The sequence below is a fragment of the Capsicum annuum genome, chromosome 9, assembly GCF_002878395.1.
Source record: "Capsicum annuum cultivar UCD-10X-F1 chromosome 9, UCD10Xv1.1, whole genome shotgun sequence".
Classification (NCBI taxonomy): Eukaryota; Viridiplantae; Streptophyta; class Magnoliopsida; order Solanales; family Solanaceae; genus Capsicum; species Capsicum annuum.
The window spans coordinates 39435949-39462320 of NC_061119.1; the positions used below are offsets into that span (position 1 = coordinate 39435949).

Below are 26372 nucleotides of genomic sequence, written 5' to 3' on the forward strand. Positions count from 1 at the left end.
ACTTTAACTCAACTATGTTAATTATCTAAATTATATGTACAATTATGTATATTGTCTAACATACATAACTAAGTTATATACTGTGCTATGTATATGTAAACATATACACGCATAATAAAAAAAATGCAAGTTATTAGTTTTTCTATACTCTTGAAAAGTATTCATTTAATTTTTTTTAAACAGTGTAGAATGTGTGTTGCTAGGTTGAAATAAATATAATTCTATGTACAGTTAAAATATGTATACGTTAAGGTTATGATAAATTTATATATGAAAATATAAATATTTATTGATTTCATAATTAATTTACGTTAAATATAAATTCTATGTATAGGCGATCATATACATGTTTACATCCTGTAATAAGCAATATAAGGAGCAAATTACATAAATAATTGTATGTATGTTATGCAACATACAAAACACAATTATGTATATTTTTTTATCAAACATAACCATTTAATATAGACTTTAACTTAATTATGTATTGTATCTAAAATACATATACACTTATGAATTTAAATTTAATGTATAGGCGACCATATATACGTTTACATCCCGTAAGAATTACATAGGATTGACAAATTTATATAAAAAAAAAATTAAGAATTATTGTACAGTAGTTATGTGTTTAATGTTCAAGCTATGCCATTATTTTTGTTAAAATATAAAAAAATCTTAGTTGTACAGTAGTTATGTGTTTAATGTTCAAGTTGTATCATTATTTTTGCTAAATTATAAAAAAAATCTTACTAACTTTCAATCTTAAATTTAACAATGTTATTAATGAAGTTTTTGGTTTAAAAAAAAAATGTCATTGAAGAAGAGATATCAAATATGATTGAGAATTCAAAATTGATAACTCATAGAAAGTTGCTCGTTGATTGTAGACATTTTTTAAGAAGTGAAATTTGTAAATAGATAATACTAAAGTAATGTATATGTACTTTTAGAGAGAAAAATTGAGAAAAAAAGATTTTTATAATATATTTAAAGAATTAAGATTTTTTATAATATTAAAAATATAAGTCTCCATATTGTGTAATTTTTAGAAAATAAAAAGCAGCGTAATGGGAGCTATGGGCCTACGCGCTCCTTCCTTCCTACTTCCATGGCGCTGTACTGGGCAATTCGCAGAGCCTCTATCTCCACAATTCCTCTTCCACTTCGCTCCTTCGCTACTCCCACTGCTTCCTATTTCTCCTCCGCCGACGTCAACAATGGCGCTTCTAGAACCTTCTATATTCCGGTGATTCACCACTTCTCCACCAGCACAGTAAAGACGATGAAGAAGAGAAAACACAGCTCATTTGATGATATTCTCATCCAAATAGTCGATTCCGAAATCAAATTTGCTCTAGATTCTGATTTATATGACTGCGTAAGTTCCTCTAATTTGTTATCTATTGTATTCTATTATGTTCTTTTTTATTTTTTTGTGTGCCCCTCCGCTAATTCCACTGGACTTGTCACCTTCCACAAGCAAAAAGTACCAGGCAAGGCTAGAACAGATGGAAATCACCTAGTGATTTTGTCTCGATTGAGATTTGAACATGAGACCTCATGATCCTCAATCATTAGGCCACACTCTTGGGTGCTTGTATTAAATACAATAATTGTTGTGTTTGTTACTTAAATTTCGTTGTATTATATCGTTAAATCCTTATATATCTAACGACGAAAAATCTAATTTCATGTAATGACCGATTTGATGTGATTGTGTTGTTACATTAGTTTTTTATTTTATCATTTTGTATTTACTTATTATCTAATTATCACATTTTATCCTTGACCCTAGCTTCCGTTGTATTGTATCATTACTTAAATTTTGTTGTATCTTACTCATTGTTAATTATAAGTTATGCAACAATCAAAGTCCAATTTTATGTAACGGCAGATTTGGTGCGATTTTTAGTTTTTTCTCCTCTTATTTTGTATTTGATTATAATCCTAATAACTATAATTTATCCTTTACCTTACCTTTTTACAGTAGTTCTACCTTGTGTACTACTTTTTGTGTAGGTTTATTCTTAAAGTCATTGACGTGTGACATTATGTAATGATGGGAAATGATACAATCAATCTAAATGTTGTATTCATCACAAGAATAAAGTACATTGTAATGCAACACAATACAATATAATGCGATACATTATGAAATGTAACAGTCATCTAAACAGAGTGTAAGGTCCCTTCCTTCAATATCATGATAGGATTGACCAAACTGCTGAATTATTATATGCCTCTAATAACCTGCAATGGAATGTAACTATCTCGTAGGGATGGGTATGCGGAATATCTCTTTATTTCCTGTAATATTAACAAAACTTTGATCCCTTTGTCCATTTCAGTGTTTGGTCTGCTAGTTATGGATATATGCATGCTTATGGCTCAAATTTTTAGAGTCTAGATATTGCAACCGAAAGGTTCATACAAAAGAAAGGATATTGAAGGAGCTAGCAAAGGACAATAGATCTAAGATAAGTTTGTGTCTGTCTTAAACTACTAAAGCTCTAGTGACACTAGTGATAACGCTCAACTGTACCATGGTTTATAACTAAGATTATGAAAGTAGCAATTAACTTCATTTATTTGAGTGGTTTAGTTATTAATGAGTATTTATTGGGCTACCGGCTGCCTTTCATCGTACGCCACGGTCTTACTGCTGCCTTTTATCACATGCTGCGGTCTTACCGGCTACCTTTCTTTGCAATTTTCTTTCCTTGGGTTTTATTTGTTGAACCTATTATGTAGGAAAAGAAAAAAATTAGAAAATGAAAACATTGAGATTTCTGTCACTGACTTGTTTGGTCCTCGCATATTTAATAGCGTGCATAGATAATCTTGACTTGGTATATCTGATAAAGGCCTAGCCTACATTGTGAACCATAAGCTTGTTTATAATCTACCTGTGCATTAAGTGTGAGATAAGTCCTGTCTCGAATGTTTTTATGCCATGCGTGGTGAGATGTTGATTCATGTTGTCTATTTAATCTATAACTTGGCTGATATCTCTGTCCTGAAAGCATAGATGCTACATAGTTTATGAGATGACGTGTAGTCTATCTTTGACCTGATTCTTAAGCCTTTCTAGCCTACCAAATGACATTATCCCAAGTTGCCCCCGTTGAGCCTTATAACCCATTTCTTTGGAATAACTACATCATAAGCCGATACATTGTTAGGTGCTTAATTGTACTAAACTAATTACTCTTATCATATTTAAGTAGCCACTCATATTAAACCTAGTACCCCTCTGTTTTAATTTATGTGGCATAATATGACTGACTATGGTATAAGAAAACATTGAGTACTGACTGTGGTATAAGAAAAAATGGAGTACTTTTGAAATTTATGGTTTTACATGACATTTGTGTGGCTAGAAAAGATTTAAAATTTGTGGTCTTAAACGTGCCATGACATTTGTATGGTTATAAAAGCTTGTTATTGAGGATCAGGGGACGTTAAAGTTAAATTGGTGATCCAAATTTTGAAAACATTCAATTCTTTTCTAAAAGAACTAAAATGAAAATGGTGCCACAAGTAAACCGAAAACATAGGGAGTACTAATTTGTATTCTAGCTTGAATTTTTTAGAACTTGTTAAGTTTTTCCTCTTTAAAAGATTGAGACGCAAAAATGCTTTCGGTGTTTGTAAGTGAGTAGAAAAGTTCTAATTTTAAAAGAACATTTATTGAAAATATTATTAATAATGTTAGCCAATGGGATAGTGTGCTTTGATGAAATTTTTGATTGTTAAAGATTTATAAGTGTTTTAACTCTTTAAGGGTAGATTGAAGCAGTAATTTTAGAGAAGACTTGAGATAGTTATGAAAGAAAATGAATTCTACCATAAATGAGGGAAGTCATTTTCCTCATTTTGGTTGAAAATTCTTTCTTGAAAATAATTTTGAAAATCAAACAACAAAAAACAATCCCCAAGAAACATTTTTTGTCGTATCAAACACAAAAAGTGACTTATGTTCATCAAGCTAATACTTCCTGCAGCACTATGTACTCCAATTTATCCTTAGAATTTGAAGTTGCTCCCAGAGGCGAATCCAGAATTTAAAAACCACGGGTGCACTACTAGAGGTGGATGTTGTTAGTATAGTGGTGTCGCACCACGCCTTAATGCTTTTGTCAAAAAAAGTTAAACTAGTATAAAGCCAAAGTTATCCAAATAAATATTAATTAAACGAAAATATGATATAGGTTATTGTGTGGTTTATGGTTTTAATTCTTGCGTGTATATTTTAGGATTGAGGTTGCAAGTTTGAATCTAGCTTGAGTGTTTAATAAGCATTTATTTTGAAAAAATAACAACAACAAACACATCAAATAGGAGTTGAACCTGTGACCCCTCGCTTGCAGAGAAGCGCAAGGTTAAGCTCTGGACCAATGAGCCAGACCAACGCTGGTGCTTTAGGGTGCACTATTTAATACTTTATCTTTATTCAGCTATATACACGTACATATACATAAAAAAAATTCGAAGTTACAGGGTGCATGTGCATCCCCACCCTCAAACGTGGGTCCGTCTCTGGTTGCTCAGCGTTCTTGAAATTAAAGTTGGCAACTTTAGGTTCTTTGGTAACATATGAGTTTATTTGATGTAGAAGATGAGCTTCATTGGTTCTTCTGATCACCTCGCATTCAGGGATCCTTTGGACATACTCCAACTACTTACCTAAATTATGAAAGGTACAATTTTTTTTTTTTTGATAACCGTGGTGTTCGGGCTAGCTTGCATGCACCTCAACTAATTCCACGGGATATCTTTTCACCTCCCACCAACAATAGGTATCAGGTAACTCTGTCCACCAAATCCACTAAAGCTAGAATAGATGGGAAGAAATCGTTTAGTGTTTGTCTCTATTGGGAATTGAAACTGAGGCCTCATGGTGCTCAACCCAAGTTCATTGAACCACTAGGCCACACCCTTGGTGCATGAAAGGTACAAATACATGTTCTAAAATTTTCAAACTTTTGGAATATATTTTGGGTTTTGCTTGTTGAACATCAATTTAGCGAATGTATTTGTTATTACCATTAGTTAGCTCTTTCTACAAGTCAGAAACCAAACAAAACAGATACAAATTGCAATCTTAAAGAATTGAGAGGAGGTATCCTCTATTAAAACAATTTATCAGAGTAAATTGAATGTATAATCCTGAATATAAGTAGTTCTTGTCAATTCAAACTTCAGGGTATGGTCTTGGAGTTTAAATTGTAAAAATTTGGATGCTAGTACATTTTCATTTGAGTTTGACTTATGCAAGTCGAACTCCAGGACACGGTCCTAAGGTTTCACTACAGCAGCTTGACGTGCACAAGTTCAAACTCCAGACACGGTCCTGAAGTTTCATTATAGCAGCTGGACTTGTATAAATTCGAACTCCAGTACATGGACTTGGAGTTTCATCTGCAGCACTTCAAATTAAAGGAATATTTCTGGAATTAATGTTGCTTTTATTCAATTACCTTTGCCGCATTTTAAGCTGTGGGTGATCTTTCAACTACGTTGCAAATGCTGGCTATATTTCTGTTAACAATCCTAAATGTGGCGACCTATTTTACCTTTTTGTCTGTGGAAGGGCTCAAACCCATGACCTGTGCCTAACTCACACATCACAAGCTGCATTCTCACCATTAAAACAATGTCCCATGGACCTTTTAGCTGCTTAATTAGAGTATAAATGATTGTGAATGCGCATAACAATCCACAATTTGTCTGTAATAATACTAGAATGGAGTTTTATTGAACACATTTATCACCTATTAGCACCAGTTGGTTGAAATGTCCCCTTTATGTAGGTTGTAGACATCCCAGATGACTTTCCTTTTAAAGTTCAAGATAAAGCAGGAGAAAGTGTCATTGTTCTTACGAGAAATTATGGTGAAGAGACCATAAATATTGTAGTGGACCTGCCTAATGCCAGATGTGAAAATGTTGAAGATGATGTTGTTAACAGTGAGGAAGAGAGTAAGCCAGAACCTAGTGTTCCATTAGCTGTCACCGTGTCAAAAGAAAATGGCTTGTCACTAGAGTTTGATGTGAGGGTTTTTCCGAATAAATTTTCAATTTGTGGCATATCCATCAAGGAGGCAAAAAGTTCAATCAATCAACTAAACTATAGAGGGCCTGCTTTCTTGTAAGTACTTATCTATTGTATGATGCAGTTGATTTGGAGCCACCTTCTTATACTGATTACCGAAGTTGTATTGTCTTCCTTTCAGGCTTCTAAATGGAAGTCTTCAAAAGTCTTTGTATGAATATCTTGAAGTCAGAGGGCTGACGAGCAGCACTGCTAACTTTTTGCTGGAGTATGTAATTAGTAAAGACACCAAGGAATACATCCGGTGGCTTAAAAATATAAGGAATTTTGCCAAGAACTAGCATCCTTTTTCATAAATATGCAGAATCTGGTGAGCCTTACTGTTACAGAGGAATGATTTGTGAGATATGCTCAGTCTTTTGCTCTCTCTTATTCTTTTCTTCTGAGCAGGTCTCAGGTGGAGGGTGTTCTTACTGAAGAAACATTTAGCTAATGTCACGCAATAGACGGTGATGGATCAACCCAAACTTCTTTGCAGCAGTGCTGACTACTTTAATAGCATCCGTGGAGGCAATCCTTTTACAAGTTGGAGCTTTTTACTTTTTTTGTGGATTTTGTTCACTGGATCATATTTTTTCTCAGGCAATTCATGTACCCTTCAGATGAAAGATGAATTGGGCAATACTTTCTTAGGCTCTGCAGCACAGATATCAACTTAAGATGCAAAATCTCACACAATCTATTGGAGGACAAACTATTACATTATTAGTTGGATGGATATTACTTCGCATAATTTACGCATTAATTTTATTCTATACACATGTATTAGATCACTTAAATAACACACGTTTCTTCAAATTTACTATTCTGAGATGATGTTAGTGTTACATGTTTAACTAATCATCTCTTTCTTATAATTACCTCATGTGTTTTTGATAATGTTCGTTGTGTTGATTTTATAAGTGCTACAAGGCATAATATATAAACATGTCTTTTAATTTGATTTCAACTTCCATCTATGTCCTCCAACTTTGGGTGTGCATAAGTAGACACTTAAACTTATATAAAATTGAACAAAAAGACACGTGTCCTATGTGACATCTTACGTGGTCAATTCATGTTCTACATGGCGTCTTATGTGTATTCTACCACATAGGATACATGTGCTTACTTGTTCAATATATAAGTTTAAACATCTACTTGTACACATTCAAAGTTGAAAGTCATAAATGTGAATAGAGCTAAGATAAAGTACATGCTTATGTATTATGCCTTGTTACAAATGTAAACCTTCAGTAAGTTGATACCAAACGAATTGTCATGAAAAGGCTTTTATTTTGGGAAAAGACTTTTATTTTGCCTTTGAGCCATCTAGTTTAAAAGTATTAAAAATTACATAAATACACAACTTATATTTTCAATATTACAAAGAATCTCAACTCCTTAAACATATTACAAAAATCCAACATATACATAGAATGTTATATATATGTCGGCTATGTTATGTATATTAATAGCGAGAGAGAGTAAAGTAATTAAAAAAGTGAGAGAAAGTGTAATTACTTTCAAAAGGTTGGTATTTATGTTATTTATACTTTAAAGTATAAGGAGTGTTTAGGCATTGAATATTAAACGCTTAAGTTATTGATAAATCCTTAAATTTGTTTTGAGATTTACTTGAATCTCTCAATTCAGACTTGAATTTATTGAACAAATAAATTATTCAAATGTATACTTATCAGGCATAAAGCGTTGAAAGTGTCATTTACTTTCATTAGGCATGCGAATCGAACACCAAATAATATTTTATTTTTATTAAAAAATTTACACTTAAATTTGTTTCATTAATACAATTTCTAATAATAACAATTTCTTAATTAAAAAAGAAAAAGAAAAATCACGCCCCCCCCCCCCCCCCCCCCCCCCCCTTAGCCGTCATCTTCTCCATCCAAAAATTCTGTAACTTAAAAAACAAATAAAAAATTCTTAGCAATTTTATTTCTTTTTAGTTTTTCTATGGCATGCATTTCTGGTGTTGTTATTTGATTGGCTGATCAGAATTGTCGGAGTCAGTGGTGGTGGCGGTGGCATTTCGTTGATGAAATTTTGTCGGGAATGATTTGATTAGTAGGCGTTTGGCCATGAAAATCAAAATTTTCTAGAGTTGGAGTTGGGAGTTGTGTTTGACCACATCTTTTTGGCAATTCATTTTAGACTTTTGAAAAGACTCTTTTAAATATAATTTTATACCCCAATTTTTAAAAACTATCAAATCACCCAACTTAACTAATTTACCTACAAGATACAACCAAATGTGGAAGGAGACAATAATGTTGCCTTTGTTGTTGGTGTTGCATAAAGAGTCGCAAGAATGGACGAATTAAGGTTCCGTTGTATCATGAGGAGATTTTTCAGAACAAGAAAAAGATTGAAGTTGACTTTAATTTTGAGGTCTTTCGTCGATGAAAGCAGGAAGAAGTGAGCAATGTGGTAGTTAGACAGTTAACTCGGTTGTTGGATGACATTAATAGGGTGTTTTTGCAAAAATAAAAAAATCAGGTCATTTATAATAATAAATAAAGTGTAAACTTAAGTTGGAAAAAAAATGAAAACAAGTAAAACTTATTTTCACTTTTTCAAAAATAATTTGGAATTGGATTTGAAATTCTTTTGGTAAAAAACCCCACTATTCACTAAAGTGAAATATTTTTTGAAAAAAAGTAAAAATTTTTAATGATCAAACGGGTCCTTATAGTGAATCGGAGCTTTATGAGCCGGGTTAGAGCTTGCTGGTGGTTGGTCAGAGAAATTTTCTGATGGGATACATTTTCAAGTGAGATTCGTCGGTAAACTAGAATCAAGGGAGTATATTCTTGCAGCTAATTTTTTTTCAAAAAAAAAATCAACTTCACCAAGAACCAAATTTTTAAAAACCCCAAGTGAAAGAATCAAGAAAATATTTCAATTAAAGTGTTCAAAAAGGGCTAAACTTTGATTTTCAGATTAATAAGCAAAAAAACCTGCACCAAAACACTGTGCAAAAGTAAAGCTGGTTTAGCATTATTAAAAAAAAGGTTTGAAAATGTTGAATGGACTAATTTTTCACGTAAGCAATGCTTAGTAACATGCGCAGGAGATCTGATGAGACATGAAGAAAAAAGGCTTTGGTAGATCAAATTTTGGGTGGGTTAGATATTTAATAGGTTCAAGTCTGAATTGAGGGGTCCAAGTGAAATCTCGAAATAAATTTAAGGGTCTATCGATGACTTAAGCCAATATTATATAGTACTAAATATACATACCTATACATGACATCAGACAAGTTAGATAAATTGGATGGGCAAAGTCTACATTTATGTAGGTTTTGTTAGTAATTTCTATTTTATGAACTCACATATTAATATACAATACAAAGATATGCTATCTAACGTATTAAAGTTTTTGGGTCTAAAAGTAAATATCTATTAGTATGGGTTTAATTAAAATTATAGAAAACTCATGGACCTTTTCTCAAGTTTGATGAAAACTTATAGAAAAAACCCCTTTCTAGAAGAGGCGCCTTTCGGGAAAAGACACCTTTCCTGAAAAGGCACCTTTTCGACTGAAAAGTCACTTAAGAGTATTATATATATAATTGGTTCCTAGTGAATCTATTTAATCTACTAAATCCGCACACCCCCCTCCAAATGGTATCAAAGCTCAGTAATTTAAAAAGTACGGAAGAGTTAGAGTTAGAGTTAGAGTTAGAGTTAGAGTTAGAGTTAGATTTATAATAAATTAATTATGCGAAGACCATTTAAAAATAGAGAAGCTTTTAGAAAAATTAAAGAATCGTTAATTAGTAATTATTCAGAATATATAAGTCTAAATAAAACAAAAGAAAATCCACAAAAACTAGCCTATTTAATTACATTAATATCTAGTATTGAATCAAAGTTAATAACACATTTAAAATCTAGAAGAATGAAACATATACCGCCTAATTATAATAAAATTAGATTTAGATATCCACCAAGATATTATAAATATAATTTAAAATGAATAAAATACAACAATATAAAGAATTAAAACAAATTATCTCTGAAAAACGAAAAGAATTAAAAATAAGAATAGAAAGACTACATTATAATATATTTGCAGAAGTTAGTAAAAATTCAATAGATACACAAAAAGATGAAATATCAAAATTAGAATCACAAATAGATAGTTTAGAATATGTATATCAACATGACCTATTCACAATAAAATGAATAAAGAAGAATTTATAATAGATGAAAAAATATATGAAAACTACGAAGGATCAAAAATAAAAATAGTATTTTCTAATCTAGGACGAAGATATAAGAAAATAGGTGAACATTTATATCTAATGTTAGAAAAAGAAGAATTAAAATTAGAAGATAAATTAACAGCAATGGTAAGAATAGAAAAAGAAAATGAAGAGATAGATAGGAAAAAAGAAATAGAAAAAATAAAACAACAAACTACGGAAGAAATACGAAAAATAGAAGAAACCAAAAATAGTAGAATTGCTGAATTAGAAAAAGAATTACAAATGTTAAAAGAATTGTATGAACAAAGACAAAAAGAAAAAGAAGAAAAAGATAGAGAACAGAAATTACTAAACGAGATAAATCAATTTAAGGAAAAATTAGAAATAAAAAACGAAGAATTAGAAATAAATAACATAGATATTGAAGAAACAGATAATTATGAGTCCGAAGATAGTGAAACATATACAGAAATATTAACAAATACAAAAAATTTAGAAATCAATGAAGAACAAAAAATTTATGAGAAAAACTTAGAAAATACTCACACAGAAATAAATACTCTTGATAAAAAAGAAAATAAAAATATAATACCTAAAACAACAGAAATAAGAAAACCTATATATTATAAGAATAAGTTTAAAAAATATAATGAATATGATAAATGGATACCAAAACAAATAGTGAATAAAAATTATAACTTTTTAGATCTAGATTGTGTAATAGATACAGAAAAAACAATACAATTATAGATAGGATATATGACAAAACAATTATTAGATAATAATATAAATATAACAGATGCACCGGAATATATAGAAAAAACATTAATAGGATCAGTAAAACTATGGTTTGCAAATCTAACCGAAAATAGCAAAAAAGTATTAAGAACTAACAAACCTATAGAAGGAACATCATCGACAACAACTAAACTAACACCTATAGAATTATTAAAAAAATATGAAACAGCTATAAAAGATGAATTTGGTAGTACGACAACAATCGAAGAAGAACAAAATGAAGAAAAAGATACAAATAGAAATTTAATGTTAAAATTAGCAATATGTAATATGTGTTATATAGAAGAATATACTTGCGCATTTAAAGAATATTATTACAAAGGAGCATATAGTATAGAAGAAAGTAAAGAAATAAGAAAATTATATTTTAATAAATTACCCGAGCCATTTAGTTCGAAAATAATAAAAAGTTGGGAAGAAGCAAAAATAGTAGATACGTTAGGAGCAAGAATAAAATTTTTACAACAATGGTATAGAAACTTATGTGAAAAATATAGAGAAGAATTAAAAATGGAAAAAACATTAATAAGAAATTTAGCTTGTTGCAAAAATAAAATAGCACCCCAATTTGGATGCGAAGAAAGATATTATAAGAAAAGAAAAAGACATAAGAAATATAAGAAATATAAAAAATCAAAATATAAATATAAAAAACCAAGAAAGAGATATTATGTAAAAAATTATAAACATAAGAGACCATATAGAAAAAAGAAATCTATAAAAGAATGTACTTGTTATAATTGTGGAAAATTAGGACATTTAGCTAGAGATTGTAAATTACCTAAAAACCCAAAAATAAACAAATATCAGAAATAAAAATAGATAATACCGAATACATGCAGATAGATTATATAGATTATGAATTAGAAAGTGAAGATAGTATATATGAAATTTCAGAAAACGAAACAGATAATGAAATAGATAGCGAAATAGATGAATCAAATGACTGAAGAAGATATAAAAGTAATAACAAAGGAAGAATATTTAAATGATGAAGGAACGGAACAAAAAATAATATTTGACAGTAATATATTTGATGAAATAAAAGGAAAATAATTAGATTTAAGTGTAGAAAAAATATTTAAAATACCAACAATAAAAAATATTTTTACTAGGAAAAAGGATGAATATTATGTAGTATGCCAAAAAGAACATGTAATAGACTGCAGATATGCAAAAGGAAAAACTAGTATACCACTGGTAACAAAAAGAATAATTAATAAAGAAATAAATGATATAAAAAGTAAAGGAGATCCAATAAAATATGTACACCTTGGAGGTACAGAGATATTAATAAAAGCATGTTTTAGAGAAGGAATAGATACACCAATAGAATTATATTTAGCAGACGATAGAATTATAAAACCTATAGAAAAAAGCATAATAACTGCCGTAAAAGGAAATCTAATATACCAAAAATTTAAATTTATAATAAGTGCAAATTATTCAGTAGCAGTAACAGATAGGAATATAGATAAATCATTAGTATTATATTGGAAAATATCAGGAATAGAGTTAACCCCAGGAAGTAAAATATTTACAGCAAGATGTAAAAACCTATATGTATTAACAACAAAACATAAAATAACAGGAAAAAATAAGATTAACAAAATACAAATAGAAAGCCCATTCGAACAAATAGTAAAAACAATAGATTATAATGATTATACCTATAAAGACATAGATACAGAAGAAAATTTAGAAATAGTAAATGATAGAATAAGTACAACGAAAAGAATAGCTAATGAAAAGCCAGAATCATCAAGCTCATCAAAAAGAACAAGTTATGAAACAAACTCAATAAGTAATTTAAACCAATATTACATAACAGGAAAAATAAATGAAAAAGAATATTTAATACTTTTGAACACAGGACAAGAAGAAAATTATATAGCAAAATATCTAGTAAAAAATGAAGAAATAAAAACCGACAATAATATATGCCCAGACTTACCAAGAAGTTTAATAAATAATAAAAATCTAGCAGAAAAAGAAATAATATTAGGAGTTAGAAAAATAAAAATAGAATTCGAAGTAAAAGAAGAAATGCAAAAAGCAGATATAATATTAGGAATAAAATGGTTAGAACAAGTAAAACCATATAATATAGAACATACACAATTAACCTTAACATATAACCAAGAAAAGTTATTCTTAAAAAGAGCCTTAACATGAAATGAAGATACATGTATTAATGAAGATAGTAGTAGAAGGATATTACAGTAGATATTATACGCCTATGATAGATACAGGAGCAGAAGCTAATTTATGTAGATATAATTGCCTACCAGAAAGCAAATGGGATAAACTAAAAACACCAATAATAGTTAAAGGATTTAATAATGAAGGAAGCTTAATTACTTATAAAGCTAGAAATGTAAAAATACAAGTATGGGATAAGATATTAATAATAGAAGAAATTTATAATTATGAATTAACATCAAAAGATATACTTTTAGGAATGCCATTCTTAGATAAATTATACCCACATATAATAACCAAAACAGACTGGTGGTTTACAACACCATGTAAACAAAAAGTAAGAGCAAAAAGAGTTAATAATAAAATAAGAAAGAAAACTGATTGGATAAAAGGAAGTGAAAAAATTACACAAAAGTTAGAAAATATAAACAATACTGAAGATACAGTAGAACTAGTAGTATTTTCAATAAATAAAACAGAAATAACTATATTTTCAATTAATAAAATAGAAATAATTCAGAAAAAATTAGAACAATTATATAGTGAAGATCCATTAAAAGGATGGGAAAAACACAAAACTATTATAAAAATAGAATTAATAGATAAAAATAGCATAATCACACAAAAACCATTAACATATAATTTTGATGATTTAAAAGAATTTAAAATGCACATAGATGAATTATTAGAAAAACAATATATACAAAAAAGTAATAGTAAACATAACAGTCCAGCATTTATAGTAAATAAACACAGTGAACAAAAAAGAGGAAAAAGTAGGATGGTTATTGACTATAGAAATTTAAATGCAAAAACTATAACATATAATTATCCGATACCAAACAAGATATTAAAAATAAGACAAATTCAAGGATATAATTATTTTAGCAAATTTGATTGTAAATCAGGATTTTACCACCTAAAGCTTGAAGAAGAATCTAAAGAATTAACCGCATTTACGGTACCACAAGGATTTTATGAATGGAACGTGTTACCATTTGGATATAAAAATGCACCAGGTAGATATCAACATTTTATGGATAATTATTTTAAACAATTATCTAATTGTATAGTATACATAGATGATATATTATTATATACAAAAACTAAAGAAGAACATTTAAAATTATTAGAACAGTTCACAGATATAATAGAAAAATCAGGAATAAGCCTAAGCAAAAAGAAAGCTGAAATTATGAAAAATCAGATAGAATTCCTAGGAATACAAATAGATAAAAGTGGAGTAAAAATGCAACAACATATAGTACAAAAAATAATAAATTCGAAAGAAGAATTAGATACAAAAAAGAAATTACAATCATTTTTAGGACTAGTAAACCAAGTAAGAGAATATATTCCAAAATTAGCAGAAACCTTAAAACCACTACAGAAAAAATTAAAAAAGGATATAGAATATAATTATGATGAAAAAGATAAAAAACAAGTTCAAAAAATAAAATTACTTTGTAGAGAATTACCAAAATTGCAATTTCCAGATGAAAATAGAAAATTTATATATATAGTAGAAGCAGATGCAAGTGAATATAGTTACGGAGGAGTACTTAAATATTGATATGAAGCAGAAAAAATAGAACACCATTGTAGATACTACTCAGGTACGTTCAACGAGACAGAAATAAAATGGGAAATAAATAGAAAAGAGTTATGTTCATTATATAAGTGTTTATTATCATTTGAGCCATATATTGTATATAACAAATTTATTGTACGAACAGATAATACACAGGTACGTTGGTGGCTAACAAAGAAAATACAAAATTCAGTTACAACAAAAGAAATTCGGAGACTAGTTTTAAATATATTAAATTTCACATTTACAATTGAAGTTATCAGTACTAACAAAAATGTTATTGCAGATTACATATCAAGACAAAGCTACACAGACTGAAATAGTAGAGGAAGATACTCTAGAAAAAATACTTAACACCCTAACTACGCTTTCAATGAAAGTGGACAGTATGGGTAATGAGATAGAAAAGCTAAAGACTAATGAAGATAAACTGAAGTCTATAGCTACAAATCAGCTAACTCAGCAGTGTGCAGAGCTATGTCGATCGGAAGACATTAAAAATCCAGAGCTAGAAGGAGACGTTGGGACACTCCATAAAACCCATAACATTTATCAATCTACTTCTGCAGGTACAAGCAAAGGAGTTAATAGGCCAAGATACCAGAATGCAAATATGAATAAAATATTTGAAAAACCATTTACCCCAAAAACACAAAAAGACCATTTATTCATACCCCCACAAGTTAATACATACCGAGATAGCCTAAACCAAGACAAAAAAGTATATAATTACACCGCCCAGAAATACATAGAAAATATATACAGAGTACAAACCTTTCTAAACCATAACCCCAGAGCTACAGACATCAAAGAACCAAATACCAATTATATAACCCAAAAACTACAAGGATATAATAAATTAATCGCACTACCCAAAACTAACCCAAGCCCAGTTAAAACCTGTTTTGACTATGGACTACTAAATACCATATATACCCAAGACGGAGAAGAGCTAACAGCTATGGAGGAATTATACAAGATATTCACTACCTATAAAAGAATAACAAAAGGAAATTTATTTTATATAAAGTGTTATACTGCACCAGCAGAGATATTATATGATGAGATAAAACCAGTGATACAAGTTGTAAAGATAGGACTGACAAGAGATATGATTATACCAGAAGATATATCGCAACAACCAGAGATACCTAGAATCGAGATACCAGATTTTTATGCAAATAAAAGACTTATTGGACTAGCTACGATCATACAAGAACTAGCAAATAACTACGCTAACGGAAATCCAATATGGAGCTACTATTCAAGAGATCACCAAATGATATATTCAAAAGAATTAAGACAAGCAGATATGGAAGACGTAAGACAATGGATACTGACGCTACTTAACCCAGAAAAACAATCTACCGCGCGAGCAATAAAAAAGGGATTTATTTCAGACGGACTGCTAACAAGATACTGTAAGATAATCGGACATAAATATCCAGACCACCAATGTTCGAGGTGCAATGGAGAAGATAATATTATTCCAGAGGTACATCTAGAGTAAAAGAAGATAAAATGCCAGCTGGAAAGATAAAGATGAAAGATAAGATAAATAATGGAGCAGATACAGAGCAATAATGGAGATATAACAGATACGATAAAATCAGCGGACGACAAGAAAAATATATTGTATAGATTCTTTACGGAAAAAGGATAGTAATTATTGTAAGTTACTATTCTTTGTAGACTTTATGTAAGGATAGTAATTATTCTTGTAGACTTTTTGTAAGTTACTATTTTATAGGCTTTTTAGGTACCTAGATAGGCTTTTTGACTTGTTGAACATTAGCTTTTGTTTTTTCTTTATGTAAAGACGTAAAGCTTGTAAAGTTTCATTCTATATATATCAGAAGCAGAAGGCATTGCAAAGAGCAAGCCTTCATGCGTTGAAGCACTTTACTCTCTCCAATCCACAAAAAAAAAATATTACTCAGTTAATTAGATAAACATATTCCAATGGAAAAAGCTATGGAACAACAAAACTCAGAAACATCAAAGCTACCCGAACAGGTATATCTATTTATAATTATGAATAGCTAATTTCATAATTCCCAACAATCATGATATGATAAAATGAATTCATATTAGTTACTTTATAGTAGAATTATTCGAAGAATAATATGTTAAAAAGTTTATTAAAAAAGAGGAAACGGAGAAATATCCCTAAGGACTATGCCATCCTAAAGGTGAAACCAATGAGGCAAGAAGCCGTGGCGGGGAGTAACCAGAGTAGAGGCGCTGTTTAAGGGAAAAAGTATCCGGATTACCATGTTAATAGTGACAGAAGAACATATTATTTAAGAATAATCTAGTATATAGTAAGCTAAGATGACTATATTTTATGTACATGGTTGAAGGGAATATTTTGAAAAAAGCAATTTTATGAAAATGAATGATAATATATCTGATGTGATGGTAGATAAATTCAAAATACTTATTTTGTATGCACTTAGAAATATAAAAGTAGCAGATATAAGAAAAATCATATTAGAAAAAGCTTTTGGTGAATATTATATGACTAGAGTAAGTTATATACCATATCTACCTAACTACTCTTACAAATATTTACGATGATAAGTTACATAAGATTTTTAGAAAAAGATATAAAAATATGCAGTTACTAGAAAAACAGATAAAAATAAATATAGATAAATACATGGAAAACAAAGATATAAAATTTCTTAATAAAAATATGCAAAAACTACTAAGGCTAAAACAAACAACTACAAAATATAATAAAACCAATTTTAAAAATAGATCATTTAGATTATCTTAAAGTTTTAATATTATATATACTTAAAAACATAGAAATTATAGATATTAAGAAAATAATATTAGAAAAAGTAATAAACTACGAAATTGAAACTACAAATTGTCTAGAACAGTTATACGAAGAAATTTACCCAGAAGGATATTATTCAGATTAAAAAATGTTAGAATATGTTAGACAAACTAGAGAAAATCAAGAAAATCTAAATAATGAAATTAATTATAGAAACCGAATTAGACAAATAATGAAAGACCTAAAAGAAAAATTAATATGGATAGAAAAAACCTTAGAAAATTTAGATAAAAGTACATGTGATAGTTTATATAATTTAAAAAACTCACTACGAGAAGAACAACACAAGATAATAAATAACATTGAAAATTTAGAATTAGACATACATTATAGCACAGATAGGATAAATTATTATACAAGAATTTGTAACTCTGCAATTACTACAGGATAAAATAATCAATGAATATATCTTACGAAAAAAGTAAATTATTAAAAGATATTAAAACAAAAAATCCACGCATTAATAAAAATAGATTCACTAGAAACCTACTAAATCTAATCTACTAAATCCGCACACCCCCCTCCAAACATCACATCTTTTTCTTTTTTGTCCATCTATGAGAAGAACACAACTAAAGAGTGGTATCAAGACTTAGAAGATTTAATTTCTTTGATTCACATACTGTAATGAAACAAAGTTAGTGTTCCTATCATTCTTCTATATTCATGTCACTATTTAATGATTTACATGTGATCTTGTGGTGAATTATTCTTTAAAGTTTTTCAACAAGTGGTATCAAGAGTAAGGTCTTATTAGATCACTAGATGGGATATTAGATTTTTTTTTGGGGTTGGGCACGCACTTTAATAGAAATAACTTTCTAAGAATGTTTCGTTTTATTTTTTCTATTTCTCTTATTTTGCTGTATAATGGAATAAGAGTTTATGAATTAAATTCTGTATCGAAACAAGAACCTTTGGCAAAATTGTTGTCAAGGTGATGGCTAAGCAGTTATTTTTAAAAAATTTGAGAATTGTTAATATTATGTTGAGAACTCTGCCAAATTTTTTTCATGATATTTTGTCCTTTTCTCTCAAATTATGAAGGCAGTATTATTTTCATATATTCATACAAATATAAGGACCATTGATTCTATTTTATTGAGTAGTTAGAATTCATATAGAAAAAAAAAGAAGGAAAGGTTGAATATGACAAATGTTTCTGGAATATATAACGCGTTTGAAGCAAGTGTTGGTTTGATTTTATTAAAGAAACTATTAAAGTGATTGGATGTCATATCATATATATGTGATATAGCATCATTCATTTTTTTCAAAGTTCGTAAATTTTTATATGTGCTTTCTTTATTACTGTCATCGAACATTATTCTGGATTGTGCTTCTTATTTAAAAGTGAGTAGATTGAATCAATATGTTATCAAAGTAATCTCTTTTGTGTTGATTTTATTTACTTTGAACATCTACGCATGTTTTTATCGATGCAAAATAATTATTTCAAAGGAGATTATTTTGACTAGATTACGGATAGTTATAAACATGTGATATGTTTGTATTACATGTTGATAATGCGTCAATACAAAAAATGGCATATTGTTAGGCCATTTTAGTAATCAATGTTCATGAACTATGTATAAGAGTATCATTTACAAATTATTTTTGTCCAAAGACTAAATGATAATATTATATTATGTATCTTGAGATGCGCCCACTTTAGTGTATATGTGTTTGATAAATATGCAGCTTTGAGTTTATTTGTTATATTTTATTTTATTTTTATTTAATTTGATTATCTTCACATATACATGATTTATTTGATGGTTAATTGTGAGCATTATTTATTATCTTATAGTGCCTTTTATATCTACCAATATGAATAATATTTTCGTGCCTAATGACATAAACTTTAAGAACTGAACTTTGGATGAGCTTATAGCTCAATATGTGAACGATGAGGATAGACTTAAAAGCGAGAAGATTGAAAGTGCTCATTTGACATCTACCTCTGGGGCTAAAACCATTGCAAGAAAGCGAAAAGAATCAAGACTAAATGAACTGCAGTCAAAAGGACGTTATGCTGTTACCTTTGTAGCAAACATGGTCACAGAAAGAACGAATGTTCTGAGTACGCTGCCTGAAGTAAAAAAGAAAGGTAAACTTCTTAGTATTTTTTGTTAGAAGTTAATTGGATATGGTATCTAGTGGCACTTAGTGAATAGATACGGGTGCAACTACTTACATAAGTACTACTATGCAGGATTACCTAAGGATTCAAAGATACATTTATGTAGGCAACGATAATAGAGCAGTAGTGAAGGCTATTGGTGTATTTAGAATTTCATTAGATACTGAATTTTATTTGAAATTAGAGGAAAATTTATTATACCGTCTTTTAGATGAAATTTAATTTCTATTTCTTGTTTGAGCATATCTGAATACAATTGTTCTATTGGAAATGAAATTTCTATTATTTCTCTAAATTCTAATATTGTTGGAACTGGTACTCTAATTGATAAGTTATAAAAATTAAATAGACAAGCCTCATGCAGTTACAAAAATCTGCATTCAAGTAATTTTGGTACTAAACGCAGATTAACAAATGAGAATTCATCAATGTTATGGCATAAACGATTTGGTCATATTTCTAAACAAAGAAAGACTTGTGTTAGAAGGAATTCTTAATTCACTTGATTTATCAGATATTAAAATTTGAGTAGAATGTATAAAGGGAAAACAAACGGATATAAGGAAAAGAGGTGCCTATAGGAGTAAAGAACCTTTAGAGTTGATACATACAAACATTAGTGGTCAGTTTCCTACAGCTTCATGGAATGGTCAACAATATTTCATTAACTTTATAAATGACTAGTCCCGTTACAAATATATCTATTTAATTTATGAGAAGTCACAATCTTTGGATGTTCTTAAAATTTTCAAGGCTAAAGTTGAAGCTCAATTAAGCGAAAAAATTAAGGCCGTTAAATCTGACTGTGGAGGCGAATACTATGGTAGATACGATGAATCAGGTGAACAAGGTCCAGGACCTTTTGCAAAGTATTTGATAGAGTGGAATTTTACCTCAATACACTATGCCGGGGACTCCATGTCAAAATGGTGTAGTTGAGAGACGAAACAAAACTCTTAAGGATATGGTAAGAAGTACAATTAGTCATTCTACTTTACTTGAGTCACTTTTGGGAGAAGCATTAAAGACTATAGTTTATATACTAAATAGAGTTCCTAGCAAAGCAGTAGCTAAGACCCCATACGAGTTGTGGACTAGTAAGAAACCTAGTATTAGGCACTTGCATGTATGGGGATTTCCAGCTGAAGCAAAGCCTTATAGTCCTAATGAAAATAAGTTAGATTCAAGAATTATTAGTTGCTACTTTGTAGGTTACTTATAAAGATCGAAAAGTTTTAAGTTTTATGACTCCTCGAATAGATCCTGTTTTGAGACAAGGAATGCCAAATTTATTGAGGATATTGATTATAGTGGGGGTAATCAAAATAAACAAATTGTGTTTGAAGAGGAATTTGATAATATCGATTCTAGTGAAAATGATCAGATTACTTTACCAAATGTGTTTCAACCTATAAATCATCTTCAAGAACATGATTTTGACATGGGATTGGACGATGATCCTATAACCATTAGTCAAGCAAAATTATGTTGAAATTCTACTAAATGGGTCGAAGCCATGAAATATGAGTTGAAGTCTATGAAAGAAAATGGCGTTTGAAATCTAGTCGAGTTACTACAAGGATCGAAACTGATTGGTTGTAAGTGGATTTTTAAAATTAAGCGTGATTCGAAAGGTAACATCGAAAGATATAAAGCACGCCTAGTTACTGAGCTTACCCTTAGACTAGATTGAGCTTGTTTGTAATGTAATTATTGATATCTTATGAGATTGGGCAGGAAATTTAGACGATAGTTGATTAAGGAATTCGCTCAAAAGAAAGGCATAGATTTTAAAAAGACGTTTCACCAGTTTCATCGAAAGACTCCTCTAGAATCATTATGACACTTGCAATTTATTATGATTTAGAGCTACATCAAATGGACTTAAAGACTATATTTTTTTTCAATGGAGACAATGAAGAAATAGTATACATGATGCAATCAGAAAACTTTGAATCTCAAGATTCAAAACACCTTGTAAGTAAACTTAAAACGTCCATATATGATTTAGAATAGGCATCCCATCAATGGTACCGAAAGTTTGATCAGGTAATAACCTCTTTTAGTTTTAAGAAAAACAACATTGATTAGTGCATATATCTCAAGTTCAGTGGAGGAAAATTTTATCCTTGTGCTATATGTAGATGACATTCTACTAGCAAGCAATGGTGTAGGTTTATTGCATGAAACCAAGAAATTTCTGTCAAGTAAATTTGAAATGAAAGATCTTGGTGAGGCGTCCTTTGTTCTAGGTATAAGGATCCATAGGGATAGCGCTAGAAACGTTCTTGGACTTCCGCAAAAGACTTATATTGATAAGGTGATAAATAGATTTGGTATGCAAAATTGTGCACCAGGAGATACACCCGTGGAAAAAGAAAATAAGTTTTATTTGAGCCAATGTTTATATTTGGACATAGAGAAGAAAAATATGGATAAATTCCATATGCATCAGTAGTGGAAAATCTCATGTATGCACAAGTTTGTATGAGTCCAGATATTGTGTACATAGTGGAAATTTTGGGGCAATATTTAAATAATTCGGGAATAGATCATTGGAAAGCTACAAAACAGGTTACGAGGTATCTTCAAAGAACTAAAGATTACATGCTCACTTATCAGAGGTTAGATCATCTAGAGCTCGTAGGATATTTTGATTCAAAATTTACTGGATGTCTTGATAGTAAGAATGCCACGACCCAATCTCTTAGGTCATGATGGTGTATACTATAACCCACCTATAGACAAGCCAAACGCATAGTCCGAAACGGCTAGTAATGGACTACCAAATAGAATAAGGAAAGAATGCAAAATAAATATAACAAAAGTTCAAATACATGAATAAATTCCAAGACTTGGATGTATTAGTACAAGAGCTTCTAATATAATAAGAGTACAAAAATAGGATAGATGAAAAAACTTACACTAATGTAACTTATCTCCGAATATAATAGAGAAACTAGTCTATACATAAGAGGGAGGAAAGCAATACTTTGAATGTCGGGAGCTCACTCTACATCTCCGAACCATGGCTGCTCTACATGATGCACACATCTATAGGGCTGTGCAAAAACTAAACCGACCGATAAACCGAACCGATAAAAATGTTATTGGGTTGTTGGTATTGGGTTATCGGGTTAACGGTTTTTTATTGGTTTTATAAAAAATTTTATTGGGTGAACGGTTTGGAATTGGTTTTATCTTATTGGGTTATCAATTAAACCGATAACCCAATAAGGATACACTAAGTTATTGTTTTATCCCTATTTATGTTATATATTTAAATCTCTCTCTCTCTCTCTCTCTCTCTCTATATATATATATATATATAGATTATATGCACTACTAATTCATAATTCAGTGGATCACAAAGTATTAACCTTTTCAGGGCAACAAAGGCACAATATAAAGTTAGGCTATTATCGTAATAAAAAGCTTGAAGCATTTATAGCTTCCAACAATTAGGATTCAATTTTTTTCCTAACTAACATTCAGTTCAAGTTTGAAGATCCTTCTAAACTAAAATGCATTGCGTAGGTTTTGGCGATAATTAAGATTTCATTTTTTTATGTTAGTTGTTACTATTTCTATTTTATAAGTATTTTCTTATTGGTTAAACCGAAAACCGAACCATTAAGGACCAAAAACCGATAAGAAAATATCTTATGGGTTGGTTATTGGTTTTACATATTTAAAAACCAAAAACCGATAAACCAAACCAATAACACGTAAAACTGAACCGAACAGACCAATGCACACCCCTACACATCTAATTTTGAAAATACTTTAATTTTAACTTTCCACATGACATGTTTAGGACCACAAGATTAAAGGGCATTTTGGTACATTTGACACAACTTTAATTTAAGGACACAAGATTCAAAAGTTTTCTTTATTTTCTTAAACTTTGTGCCAAGTCTAAGTAGGTCATTCTTTTTGAAACGGAGGGAGTGCGTGTGTGTATATATATATATATATATATATATATATATATTTATAAGGTCATCTCATAGCACATCCTAAATAATTATATCTTTGTTTTAAGGCCTCATTATAATCCTATTAGGATTTAATACTATCATGCTCTGGATTTCTAATCCACATGGCTAGACATGAAATAATCATGCATACTAATGAAATTGTAAGATAGAAGAGGCCGAAAACATACCTCAAATCTCGATACCGAATTAATAACCAATCTGTCATAAGCTAGCCATAATAATGATCATAACAATGATAATAACAATACCAATAATATCACGAGTAACCGACTATTCTGGACAACAAAATATGTAATCGAGCCTATGTGTTCCCCCACTGCCCTAGGCTCCAAAGGCTTAATCAGCACACAACAACACAAGACATAGTCATCACCCATATCTATGCAACCGTTCTATATTGGCTGATAGACATAGGCACATACTAGTGATAAGTAATGCGCATTCAAGAATGAATGCAAGGTACACAATCAATATCATTACTATCCTTCAACTTGAACCGGGTATATAAATCATCCTCACAACATCCTCCGACCTTGCCGGGTATCAATACATTATCACAGTATCCTTTAGCCTTGCCGTGTATCAATATCATTATAACAGTATTCTCCAGCCTTCTCGGGTATCAATATTATCATAACAACATCCTCCGGCCTTGTCGGGTATCAACATCATCATAACCACCAATACATGTGTATAGATATATATAATAGGTGCACAAGCTCAAACCGTGGCTAAAAGAGTGTAAATACGTAAGTTTGTTACCCGAAATGATCTTCGAGAATAAATCATTGTAAAAATGTAGAAAGGATTAGAATATCTCATGACCGGAGTAAATAGTAGTGTCAAGTCATGGACCAAAATCTATCTCGAACAAATCTTTAAATAATATTTTAACCTCTTTTATACGTATAAATATTAAAATATTTTTAACCTCTTTTATTCATATAAATATTTCATTTGGTAGGCAATTATTATATTAAAGAAATCCATTGTTACGGTGAAAAGTGGGTTTTAACCCTTATATAGGAATAACAGTGTTAAAGTTGTATTTCAGCTAGGATCATATCAATACCGATATAATAATCATGAATGTAACGAATCTATGTCTACCATCACCAGTATTTAGTAAATGAAATCATAAGAAACATGAACATATATGTATCCATATTCTACAACCGTATCCTTCACAAGGAAAAATACTTCTCGGATATCCAATCAATATCATAACATGGACCTCGGCCCAATAATATGTTTGAAATAATAACAACATCATACTTATGACCTTAGGTCCAAGAATAAAAGACAAGCCCCTCAAGGGCTAAAGAAAAGTGTGAGCCCCACAAGTTTTAAAGTAAATGGCAATCCCCATGAGGGCTAAAGTAAATGACAAGTCCCATGAGGGCTAAAGTAAAAGGGAAGTGAGGAAGAGCATACCTTCATAACCCATCATTTGTCGTCAAGGACAATTTATCCATAGATATATGAATGCATATAACATGAATATTACAATGCATTATCGGATTCAGCATGGCTAGTAGCATAGCTTCTCATGTAGTCAATAAATATGCCTTCTAGAGCCCTTGGTATCATGACTCACAATATTAGGAATAAGAGGGCTTTCTGGAATAATCACTAGTTTGATTACTAGGCAAAGTATAGCATTAGTAATTTCATAGTCCAAAGCCCAAAATAGAAGTCTAGTCAATGATTTAAATGATAATATAGTCATGGGCTTAATTAATAGCATAATCCATAGCTATACAAAGTATTAACAATAATGTAGTCAACACGCATATACATCACCTCAAATACTATCACCATAACTCATTTACCACAGTTAGACAGCATACTCCCAAGGCCATTCTCTAAGCGTTTAATAAGCATCAAAGGTCTTCAATGGAACTATAAAATTCAAGTTTAAGGTGGATTGAGATCCCACTTCTAATCCTCAATATCCATAATTAGGTAAACTATGACCCAAACTAGGCTAAGGTATCCAGTTCAACTTCTAGGTATCATGTAAGCAATAACCAATCCTAAGATATGACTTTCCCTAAAAACATGGGCATTTAAGCCAACACTACCCAAATTACGGTTTCAAGATCACTAGGATAGCCCAACTAAGGTTAAGCATACTAACAATGATTCCAACAGATAAACCACATCCTAAACCGAGCATACTATCATATCCATGCTACAAATTAGCTTAACCTAGGAAAAAGGCAAAATAGTTCTAAAAGGGTCATAAACATTCCACCTTATGGGTTCAAAACCATCATCTGATTCCCCAAACATCAATAAACAATATTAAGTTATTTTATTCATAATTAAGCTTAACATTCATATTCATATGCCATAAATAATACACAACATCTTCGAAGAAGAGTAGGTAGAAGCCTACCTCAAAGCTGAACAACAAAACATTACATTGTTTACCACATGATCATCTTCACTTCAC

At 30.1% G+C, this 26372-nt stretch overlaps 1 protein-coding gene across 1 annotated transcript; it reads left to right on the forward strand.

Annotated features, from left to right (window-relative positions):
- The first annotated feature begins 1062 nt into the window (after window positions 1–1062).
- LOC107842840 (uncharacterized protein At2g39795, mitochondrial) lies at window positions 1063–6978 on the forward strand. The gene is made up of 4 exons (XM_016686870.2): window positions 1063–1381; window positions 5817–6154; window positions 6240–6428; window positions 6509–6978. The coding sequence occupies exons 1-3, from the start codon at window positions 1112–1114 to the stop codon at window positions 6397–6399; spliced, it is 768 nt and encodes a 255-aa protein (XP_016542356.1). The 5' UTR covers window positions 1063–1111; the 3' UTR covers window positions 6400–6428; window positions 6509–6978.
- Window positions 6979–26372: the final 19394 nt, after the last annotated feature.